We start from the raw sequence: 12,234 nt of genomic DNA, 5'->3' as shown, positions 1-12,234 counted from the left end.
AGGTCCATGAATGCTGCAGGGGCGTTGGTTAACCCAAACGGCATTACAAGGAACTCATAGTGCCCATATCTGGTCCTGAAGGCCGTCTTTGGCACGTCCTCCTCTCTGATTCTCAACTGATGGTACCCGGATCTCAGATCTATTTTGGAGAAACAACCCGCTCCTGCTAGCTGGTCGAATAGATCGTCGATCCTTGGCAATGGGTACTTATTCTTGATGGTGACTTTGTTCAACTGCCTGTAGTCGATACAAAGCCTGAGGGATCCATCCTTTTTCTTCACAAAGAGTACTGGAGCACCCCAAGGTGAGGTACTCGGTCGGATGAAACCCTTGTCTACCAGTTCCTGCAACTGTTCTTTTAACTCTTTCATCTCGACTGGTGCCATCCTGTAGGGAGGGATAGAGATCGGTCTGGTACCAGGCATTAACTCAATTTCGAACTCTATCTCCCTAGCAGGTGGTAACCCTGGCAGCTCGTCTGGGAAAACATCTAAGAACTCACTCACCACAGGCACTGAGGCGGGCTCTCTAACATGACTATCCAACTCCCTCACATGAGCTAGAAACCCCTGACATCCCCTCCTAAGCAACCTACGAGCCTGAAGAGCTGAAATTAGACCTTTAGGTGTACCCCTATTGTCTCCTCTGAAGACGACCTCTGACCCATCCTGACATCTGAACTTAACTACTTTGTCCCTGCAGTCCAAGGTAGCACCATGGGTAGATAGCCAATCCATCCCTAGAATGACGTCAAAGTCTGTCAAATCTAGAACCACAAGGTCGGCGGACAAGCATCTTCCCTCTATAAAAACTGGACTACACTGGCAGACTGACTCTGCAACTGACGGGTCACACTTGGGTCCACTGACCCATAGGGGACACTCTAACTCAGAGACCATCAATCCTAACCTCTGAACGGCTCTCGGTGCAATAAAAGAGTGAGATGCACCCGGGTCCATTAATGCATACACATCAGAACACCCTATGATGAGTTTACCTGACACCACGGTGTTGGATGTGTTAGCCTCCTGCTGCGTCATGGTGAAGATCCTGGCTGGAGCTGACGGACCCTCACCTCTGAACCCTGCTGAAGAAGAGGCTGACCCTCTCCCTCTGCCTCTGCCACTGGCCTGTGTAGCAGCTGGAGCTACTGGCTGTGCCACACTTCCTGAAGCTGTCTGCTGTGTCTGTGCCATAGGAACTGCTTTAGGACATTGCCATGACATATGCCCCTCTTGCCCACATCTGTAGCAGGTCGTCGTCCCATACCGGCATAAACCCCTGTGTGGCCTACCACACTTCGCACAAGCTGCATTATCTGCCCCAGAACTAGAACCACTGCCAAACCCCAGACTAGACTTGACCTTGTTCCAGAACTTATTCTTCTTACCCTTGGGCTTACCCCATCTCTTACTGCCTGAAGCTGCTGCACTCAAGGTAGAGGGATCTAACCTTCCCCCTCCCGGAGTTTTAGAACCAGAAGCTTGTGCCACTGTCTGTTTGACTGTCCCCTGAACGATAGCACTAGCCTCCATTCTCCTAGCCATGTCTACTATGGCGTGAAAACTCTCTCTATCTGCTGACTGTACCAAGGAGGAATACCTGGGATGGAGCTTCATGATATACCTCCTCGACTTCTTCTGGTCTGTGCTAAGGTCTTGCCCAGCAAAAGGCAGCAACTCCATAAACCTGTCAGTATACTCGTCTACACTCATGTCATCGGTTTGCCTCAACTGCTCGAATTCTATCATCTTCAATTCCCTTGAACTATCAGGGAAAGCCCATCCTGCAAATTCATTAGCGAACTCCTCCCATGATAGGCTATCCACCCTCGGCTTCACATAGTTTTTGAACCACTCACGGGCCTTTTTGCATTTCAAGGTGAAACCAGCCATCTGAATGGCTCTACTATCATCAGCTCCGATCTCCTCTGTGATCATCTTGACCTTCTCCAAATATACGAACGGATCATCGCCTGACTCAAACTGGGGAGCACCCAACTTCATGTAATCTGTCATTTTAGCCTTACTTCCCCCAGATGAGCTAGGCTGAGGTATCTGGGTATCTGGGACTGTAGGTGCTGGTGGTGGAGGAGGTACAGCATCCCCTGAGGTAGGGTTTGCTGGATTTGGGTGATATGGTGGAGGTGGGTACATTGGGTACTGTGGATATGGAGGGTAGTATGGTGGGTATGGCATCTGTGTGGAGTAAGGGTTAAAACTAGGGTAATCCGATGTACCTCCCATCGAATACCCGGGATTTTGGGTGTAGGGCGGATAGTGAGGTGGCTGAACAAATCCCGAGGCCTGAGTGCCCCCTTGGGATTCTCCCATACCCTCTTCTGACATACTGACGCCCAAACTGCCATCCCTCCTTTGATCAACATCCATCTGATCCCCCATATCCTCTGACATACCTCCCTGCACTGTTCCTCTGACTGATCTGCTTCTTCCCAGATCTAAAGACCTTCTAGGGTCTCTCACTGCTCGGTCCCTGTTGGACCTACTTGACATTGCCCTAGGCAATGTTGAAGGACGGGCACCAATGCCCTCGTCCTGAGGTGGTATTCCAGTCAATCGTGCAGATCGACGGGTTCCTCTCATCCTGTTTTCTGAGAAACAGTAAACATCACATAAACATTAGCATTAAATGGTTCATGTCGGCAAGCATGAACCTCACAGCTACATTACACACATAGCATATCATCATGGTATATCATACAATCATAGCAAGACAGGACTCTACATCCTATCCTAGTGGACATGATTTTTGCCTATTGTGCTTGACCTTCTATAACATCTATGAGCCCGACACTCTAGGTCCGACCATATGAACCTAGGGCTCTGATACCACTCTGTAACGCCCCGGAAATCCGGACCGCTACCGGCGCTAGGATTCAGGTCGGCTTAAGGCCGCCGGAACCCGTAGCAAGCCTACATACATCCTGTTCACCTGTTTAATCCCATACATGATCATCAAACATACATAAGAATTAAAAACTTTTCTTTTTTTCTTCATTCACCAAACTCAACCTGTGCATGCACTATATTCATCATATACATAAACATTAATCCCTCTGTGGGATTTCATCAAAGCCTCAAGGGCTATACATCATATGGTGAGTTGGTTTACATCAATATCAAAACACAAGATCATGTACATACCAAGGGATTAACATATACTATGGTCAAGCACAACTCTATCCTCAATAACATAATTACATTACATTCTTATCATTTGTCATGTCCACATACTCTAGCTATTACATACATATGACTTTTCTCTTCTTTTCTTCTCTATCACTCCCGTACCTGCAAACCTGGGGGTTAGGGGAGAGGGGTGAGCTAAAAGCCCAGTGAGCAGAAACTAAAAACATTATATTAAAGTTCATGCTTTCATGAAATGCATCATATCACAGACAATCCACATCAAGGGTGAACCTGTCACCAATTAGTCCCAACATAGTCTCGTGCCAGGCCGTAGCATGGGGTCCTGGTCTTCCTGTCATAACATACATAAAGTCTCGTGCCAGGCCGTAGCATGGGGTCCTGGTCTTCCTGTCATATCATATATAAAGCCTCGTGCCAGGCCGTAGCATGGGGTCCTGGTCTTCCTGTCATATCATATATAAAGCCTCGTGCCAGGCCGTAGCATGGGGTCCTGGTCTTCCTGTCATATCATATATAAAGTCTCGTGCCAGGCCGTAGCATGGGGTCCTGGTCTTCCTGTCATAACATATATAAAGTTTCGTGGACTAATTGGATCATACAGCATTCACCCACAACCACAAAATAAAATGCAATGCGACATATTCGTGAACTAATGCAATCAGCCTATTACATGTCATCATGATGCATGAAACATGCTCAAAACATTTAATTGCTTGATTTAAAACATTAAGCTTGTTTCCACTCACCTCTGGTTAGCTCTGACCAGACACTGAAGCAGCTCACTCACTGCTGGGGTCCTCGGTTCCTCGGGTCCGAACCTACACAGGTGGACTCCAATGAGGGACCAAACATATATAAACACAACTCTAATACATCCCCCAAAAACCCCCTAAAACATCATGAAAACATCACAGAAAATATGCATGAAACGGCTGAACAGGGCACCTTCGGCGGCACCTTCGGCGGCCGAAAGTCCTGGACAGAGACGAAACTCAGCTAGGTTCGGCGGCACCTTCGGCGGCCGAAAGTGCCAGACAGAGACGAAAGTCTCTTTTCGGGGGCACCTTCGGCAGCCGAAAGCTGCCTTCACAAGAGGGGTTCGGCGGCCGAAACTCCCTTCGGCTGCCGAACCTGGTTTCTGCCAAACGGCAGAAACTTGGTTCAAATGAACCTCCTGCCTCCCAAAACCATAGATCATGCATATTTCTCAACCAAAACACACATACAAGTTCCTAGGGGTCTCAAACATGCATATACCCCATCTACAACACTTCATTCACACACAATCAAGCTACATTGCTCAAACATCATCAAAACCCCATAAACTCAACATATGTCCTAATATGCATTTCTACCCATAGATCTTACTTAAAACTTGTTTAAAACATAAAAAGGGTTCAAGATCGACCCTTACCTCTTGAAGAAACGAGAGGAAAGCGATCCTAGCTTGGAGATGGAGAGATTAAGCTCTTTGAACCTCCAAGCACTCAAAACTTGCTCAAAGCTCACAAATCTTCAAAACAAAGTTATAAACTTGTTAAAACCATGAAAGATCTAGAGGGAACACTCAAGATCGAGGGAGGAACGGTGGAGACTCACCTTGGCCGACAATGGGAGAGAAAAAGCTCGCCCGTGCGGACCAAGGGGACCCTTTTATAGTGGCTGGCCAGGCCACGTTCGGGGGCCGAATGTGCCTCCGCATCCATGCAATGTTCGGCGGCCGAACATGAGGTTCAGCGGCCGAACCTGCACTTCCCTCACTTAGACTTTCGGGGGCCTAACGTGCCTCCCAAAGTCCATGCATGTTCGGCGGCCGAAAGTGAGTTTCGGCGGCCGAACCTGGGTTTTTCCTTAAAGAATTTTCATGCAAAAACTTATTTAAGATCATACTTAAAACATTAAAATACATGAAAACATTTTATAAAAACATGCTTTTACCCTTCTAGAGGTTTCCGACACCCAAATTCCACCGGACGGTAGGAATTCCGATACCGGAGTCTAGCCGGGTATTACAGTTAGTAAAGTAGCGTTCGGATTTTCTTACAACTGGAAGTGCTTTCTTGCATCCGCCGCCACAGCTCTCCCGCTGCCAAGCAATTTCTCCTTGTCCGTCGAAGGCCCCACCACCGGATACCGTTAATCGGTCCAGGTATCTCAATGTAACCCAGCTATTCTTGCGGTGCTGGCTAGCTTTTGCTGGCGCCACCAACGTTCCTTCCACTTGAAGATGCATGGCACCCTTGCAAGGGCCTAGCAAATCCACCACGCCTAATGAGTACTTCCCTTTTGGTATCACGACTTTGCCGGAACCCGCTGCTCCACAAGCCCCCTTCCACGCACTCAGTAAAGCCTAAAAACGAAAACGGCAATGAAAGACCTGACAGCAATAATCTAGGAAATACCGTCGCGATATCGAGAACCGAGTTTACTTTCATACCTTAGTGATATCCGACCCCTCCTTCGCACCATATTTTGTGACATCAAAGGTATTGGGCTGAGCTCCGCTGGTAAAGGCGAACAGTAACACCAAATATGCTGCGCACACATGTACCTTGGAACCCATATCTCTCTTTTCAAGGCGCTTCCTCTCCTTCGATATCTACAGCCTATATTGATTTCTAAATGTTTGTGCATTTCTCCTCCTCTGTAAGGCCTTTTATATTTCAGGCGGCTCGTTTAATTTACTCAAGGTTTATTACAGGCTGTAGCATTTTCATACATCCCGTTTTCTGTTTTTCCTTTTTGTTTTGCGTTAAATGTTTTGAGCTTAAAAAAAAAAAGGCCTACGTACGCTAACCTGCAACTAAAAACTACAACTTCCGCATTTCTCTCTAACATATTCTTTTATATTGGAACCCTGTATAACTTATGCAACAACCTCTTCGTTCTCCCACAATATTCTGGACGTATTGGACGCGAAACGAGCCCGGAGACCGCACCCGCAATTCATTTCCTCACGCGTGCATGTAGGACAAAATTTTGACAAGTACAGTGCAACATGAAAAGAGGAAAACAGAAAAAGAAAAAAAGAACTAACAGGCCGTTATTCCGTCTTTTCTCCTTTGGTACCTGAAGGCGCATCGTATTATTTTACGTGTACTTGATTTTAGCGTCGAAAATATGCTCAGCTTCGATTTTAATTATTTATTTATAATGGAACGCAAATATAAAAAAGAAAAAAAAAAGAAAAGGAAAAGAAAGAAAGAAATTCACAATAATAATCTCCGAACATCTTAATATGAGACTTCATCTCTTCACAACGGGATATATGTATATATATATTTCTCCTTTTTCCCGAAACAAATAAATACTTCTTGAATAAATGAATAAAGAATTGAAAAAAGAATCAGCACAGTTACATAGCCGATCACGGATAAATGGTTTATTAGGAAAATAAATTATGCTAGAAAAGCGAAAGGATAAATATTTAGAACAACCTGATATATATTTTTGAACAGCATTATTTTAATTGAAAAGGAAAATGAATTTTGAATTATAATGCTAAGCCCATGACTACAGGAAAATAAATTCCATTATATCAAATTTATTAATTTCAAATTATAGCGTTTCAATTAAAAAGTATCATCTTGAACTTTGATATAGTTGAATTTTAACACCGCAACATAATTTACAGCGCGTTTTAATTTTGAATTTTGACACTATTAAATTACTAAGTTCATTCAATAATATATCTTTTATTATTTCATCTTGCATTCCAAGTTTTATATGTTGATTAACTTTTCAAATAGAAATAGAGGACTTAAAGAAGTATTTATATAGTATTTAATATCAATTGATTTTCTTTTAATATATCTTTTAATATCAATTGATATATTCAGTAATTGGTGAGCTTTTATATTTGTTTAAGTAAAATGAAGCACATTGTTTAATAGGTAAATTTTTTAAATTGATTTTCTATTTTGGATAGAGCTAAATTGAAATCATATCTGACTATGTTCATTTAAATTTAAAAAGTGTAATGATAGTCTTGTAAAATTACTATACTGTGCGTCAGACAAATGAGAAACATTCTCCGTTTAAATTAAGAATCAACAAGTGAGTGCATTAACATCCTCTCGGAATCAACTTTCCTATAATCTTAGGCTTAACATTTGTACAAATAGATTTTGCAGGACCCTTAGATCCGGTGTACTGGAGGTTAACGTTAGAAAGTTCAACGTTCTTGCATGGTACGCTGCTGCTGCATGTCAATTGAACGGCTGTGGGCGTTCTTGACGATCCTCGAATATTCTTGAAGATGACGTCGCTTATTTTAACTTTTGATGGCATCTGCAAAAAGTCGCAATATTTTAGCATAATTGTAACACACCCATATATATAAATTCTCCTTCTTGTTGTGAAAAAATAAAAATTGAAAAGTTACCTTGCGATTGCATTCGTTATGCGGGCAGTACATTTGATCTATAATGATGGGATTGCTGACGTTTTGCATGACGATATCCTCGAACTGGATATTCGACACACTGCCACCATGCAATGCGGGCCAAGTCTTAATTCTCACGCCATTGTCGGTGTCGTATATTGTGCAATTCTTCACATAAATTCCAGACACAGGTTCTTCCTTCTCGTACTTTCCTAAACTTCCAATACTAATGCCATGCCCGTGTCCGCACCTTACGTTTGTGATTCGTACTTGCCTGCTCCCCCGGCCAATGGAGATGCAATCATCACCGGTCATAATGTTTGAATCAATAATGTTGATCTCCTCCGACCGTCCAATGTGAATTCCATCCGTGTTGGGACTATGCCCCGGCGCTTTCACCGAAAATCGCTGGAAGGTAAGGTTTTTGCTGCCGAGGAGATTGACGTGGAACTGCTTGCTATCTATGGATGTCACGTCCTCGACTATGCTGTTGGTGACGAAGTCAAACCTTAGGTTCTGATACAGTTTTGATAGAACAGTTACGCAGAGAAAACGTAGTTAGTATTACTGCCATGAACGGGCCTATGAATGACCGTTAGTAAAGTAGCGTTCGGATTTTCTTACAACTGGAAGTGCTTTCTTGCATCCGCCGCCACAGCTCTCCCGCTGCCAAGCAATTTCTCCTTGTCCGTCGAAGGCCCCACCACCGGATACCGTTAATCGGTCCAGGTATCTCAATGTAACCCAGCTATTCTTGCGGTGCTGGCTAGCTTTTGCTGGCGCCACCAACGTTCCTTCCACTTGAAGATGCATGGCACCCTTGCAAGGGCCTAGCAAATCCACCACGCCTAATGAGTACTTCCCTTTTGGTATCACGACTTTGCCGGAACCCGCTGCTCCACAAGCCCCCTTCCACGCACTCAGTAAAGCCTAAAAACGAAAACGGCAATGAAAGACCTGACAGCAATAATCTAGGAAATACCGTCGCGATATCGAGAACCGAGTTTACTTTCATACCTTAGTGATATCCGACCCCTCCTTCGCACCATATTTTGTGACATCAAAGGTATTGGGCTGAGCTCCGCTGGTAAAGGCGAACAGTAACACCAAATATGCTGCGCACACATGTACCTTGGAACCCATATCTCTCTTTTCAAGGCGCTTCCTCTCCTTCGATATCTACAGCCTATATTGATTTCTAAATGTTTGTGCATTTCTCCTCCTCTGTAAGGCCTTTTATATTTCAGGCGGCTCGTTTAATTTACTCAAGGTTTATTACAGGCTGTAGCATTTTCATACATCCCGTTTTCTGTTTTTCCTTTTTGTTTTGCGTTAAATGTTTTGAGCTTAAAAAAAAAAAGGCCTACGTACGCTAACCTGCAACTAAAAACTACAACTTCCGCATTTCTCTCTAACATATTCTTTTATATTGGAACCCTGTATAACTTATGCAACAACCTCTTCGTTCTCCCACAATATTCTGGACGTATTGGACGCGAAACGAGCCCGGAGACCGCACCCGCAATTCATTTCCTCACGCGTGCATGTAGGACAAAATTTTGACAAGTACAGTGCAACATGAAAAGAGGAAAACAGAAAAAGAAAAAAAGAACTAACAGGCCGTTATTCCGTCTTTTCTCCTTTGGTACCTGAAGGCGCATCGTATTATTTTACGTGTACTTGATTTTAGCGTCGAAAATATGCTCAGCTTCGATTTTAATTATTTATTTATAATGGAACGCAAATATAAAAAAGAAAAAAAAAAGAAAAGGAAAAGAAAGAAAGAAATTCACAATAATAATCTCCGAACATCTTAATATGAGACTTCATCTCTTCACAACGGGATATATGTATATATATATTTCTCCTTTTTCCCGAAACAAATAAATACTTCTTGAATAAATGAATAAAGAATTGAAAAAAGAATCAGCACAGTTACATAGCCGATCACGGATAAATGGTTTATTAGGAAAATAAATTATGCTAGAAAAGCGAAAGGATAAATATTTAGAACAACCTGATATATATTTTTGAACAGCATTATTTTAATTGAAAAGGAAAATGAATTTTGAATTATAATGCTAAGCCCATGACTACAGGAAAATAAATTCCATTATATCAAATTTATTAATTTCAAATTATAGCGTTTCAATTAAAAAGTATCATCTTGAACTTTGATATAGTTGAATTTTAACACCGCAACATAATTTACAGCGCGTTTTAATTTTGAATTTTGACACTATTAAATTACTAAGTTCATTCAATAATATATCTTTTATTATTTCATCTTGCATTCCAAGTTTTATATGTTGATTAACTTTTCAAATAGAAATAGAGGACTTAAAGAAGTATTTATATAGTATTTAATATCAATTGATTTTCTTTTAATATATCTTTTAATATCAATTGATATATTCAGTAATTGGTGAGCTTTTATATTTGTTTAAGTAAAATGAAGCACATTGTTTAATAGGTAAATTTTTTAAATTGATTTTCTATTTTGGATAGAGCTAAATTGAAATCATATCTGACTATGTTCATTTAAATTTAAAAAGTGTAATGATAGTCTTGTAAAATTACTATACTGTGCGTCAGACAAATGAGAAACATTCTCCGTTTAAATTAAGAATCAACAAGTGAGTGCATTAACATCCTCTCGGAATCAACTTTCCTATAATCTTAGGCTTAACATTTGTACAAATAGATTTTGCAGGACCCTTAGATCCGGTGTACTGGAGGTTAACGTTAGAAAGTTCAACGTTCTTGCATGGTACGCTGCTGCTGCATGTCAATTGAACGGCTGTGGGCGTTCTTGACGATCCTCGAATATTCTTGAAGATGACGTCGCTTATTTTAACTTTTGATGGCATCTGCAAAAAGTCGCAATATTTTAGCATAATTGTAACACACCCATATATATAAATTCTCCTTCTTGTTGTGAAAAAATAAAAATTGAAAAGTTACCTTGCGATTGCATTCGTTATGCGGGCAGTACATTTGATCTATAATGATGGGATTGCTGACGTTTTGCATGACGATATCCTCGAACTGGATATTCGACACACTGCCACCATGCAATGCGGGCCAAGTCTTAATTCTCACGCCATTGTCGGTGTCGTATATTGTGCAATTCTTCACATAAATTCCAGACACAGGTTCTTCCTTCTCGTACTTTCCTAAACTTCCAATACTAATGCCATGCCCGTGTCCGCACCTTACGTTTGTGATTCGTACTTGCCTGCTCCCCCGGCCAATGGAGATGCAATCATCACCGGTCATAATGTTTGAATCAATAATGTTGATCTCCTCCGACCGTCCAATGTGAATTCCATCCGTGTTGGGACTATGCCCCGGCGCTTTCACCGAAAATCGCTGGAAGGTAAGGTTTTTGCTGCCGAGGAGATTGACGTGGAACTGCTTGCTATCTATGGATGTCACGTCCTCGACTATGCTGTTGGTGACGAAGTCAAACCTTAGGTTCTGATACAGTTTTGATAGAACAGTTACGCAGAGAAAACGTAGTTAGTATTACTGCCATGAACGGGCCTATGAATGACCGTTAGTAAAGTAGCGTTCGGATTTTCTTACAACTGGAAGTGCTTTCTTGCATCCGCCGCCACAGCTCTCCCGCTGCCAAGCAATTTCTCCTTGTCCGTCGAAGGCCCCACCACCGGATACCGTTAATCGGTCCAGGTATCTCAATGTAACCCAGCTATTCTTGCGGTGCTGGCTAGCTTTTGCTGGCGCCACCAACGTTCCTTCCACTTGAAGATGCATGGCACCCTTGCAAGGGCCTAGCAAATCCACCACGCCTAATGAGTACTTCCCTTTTGGTATCACGACTTTGCCGGAACCCGCTGCTCCACAAGCCCCCTTCCACGCACTCAGTAAAGCCTAAAAACGAAAACGGCAATGAAAGACCTGACAGCAATAATCTAGGAAATACCGTCGCGATATCGAGAACCGAGTTTACTTTCATACCTTAGTGATATCCGACCCCTCCTTCGCACCATATTTTGTGACATCAAAGGTATTGGGCTGAGCTCCGCTGGTAAAGGCGAACAGTAACACCAAATATGCTGCGCACACATGTACCTTGGAACCCATATCTCTCTTTTCAAGGCGCTTCCTCTCCTTCGATATCTACAGCCTATATTGATTTCTAAATGTTTGTGCATTTCTCCTCCTCTGTAAGGCCTTTTATATTTCAGGCGGCTCGTTTAATTTACTCAAGGTTTATTACAGGCTGTAGCATTTTCATACATCCCGTTTTCTGTTTTTCCTTTTTGTTTTGCGTTAAATGTTTTGAGCTTAAAAAAAAAAAGGCCTACGTACGCTAACCTGCAACTAAAAACTACAACTTCCGCATTTCTCTCTAACATATTCTTTTATATTGGAACCCTGTATAACTTATGCAACAACCTCTTCGTTCTCCCACAATATTCTGGACGTATTGGACGCGAAACGAGCCCGGAGACCGCACCCGCAATTCATTTCCTCACGCGTGCATGTAGGACAAAATTTTGACAAGTACAGTGCAACATGAAAAGAGGAAAACAGAAAAAGAAAAAAAGAACTAACAGGCCGTTATTCCGTCTTTTCTCCTTTGGTACCTGAAGGCGCATCGTATTATTTTACGTGTACTTGATTTTAGCGTCGAAAATATGCTCAGCTTCGATT

General features: G+C 42.5%; 2 protein-coding genes across 2 annotated transcripts; both read right to left on the bottom strand.

Moving 5' to 3' along the window:
• Positions 1 to 6,784: 6,784 nt before the first annotated feature.
• On the bottom strand, positions 6,785 to 8,697 carry LOC122722212 (polygalacturonase-like). Its single transcript, XM_043952395.1, has 3 exons — positions 8,572 to 8,697; positions 8,179 to 8,484; positions 6,785 to 8,112 (listed from the first exon to the last, which is right to left on the bottom strand). Exons 1-3 carry the CDS (start codon positions 8,695 to 8,697, stop codon positions 7,444 to 7,446), a joined length of 1,101 nt encoding a protein of 366 aa, XP_043808330.1. The 3' UTR covers positions 6,785 to 7,443.
• Positions 8,698 to 9,748: 1,051 nt separating this feature from the next.
• On the bottom strand, positions 9,749 to 11,661 carry LOC122722211 (polygalacturonase-like). The gene is made up of 3 exons (XM_043952393.1): positions 11,536 to 11,661; positions 11,143 to 11,448; positions 9,749 to 11,076 (listed from the first exon to the last, which is right to left on the bottom strand). The coding sequence occupies exons 1-3, from the start codon at positions 11,659 to 11,661 to the stop codon at positions 10,408 to 10,410; spliced, it is 1,101 nt and encodes a 366-aa protein (XP_043808328.1). The 3' UTR covers positions 9,749 to 10,407.
• Between the last annotated feature and the right edge of the window lie 573 nt (positions 11,662 to 12,234).

Source organism: Manihot esculenta, chromosome 17, assembly GCF_001659605.2.
Source record: "Manihot esculenta cultivar AM560-2 chromosome 17, M.esculenta_v8, whole genome shotgun sequence".
NCBI lineage: Eukaryota > Viridiplantae > Streptophyta > Magnoliopsida > Malpighiales > Euphorbiaceae > Manihot > Manihot esculenta.
Note: the sequence above shows the minus strand (reverse complement) of the source record. Positions and strands in the feature narration are given on the sequence as shown.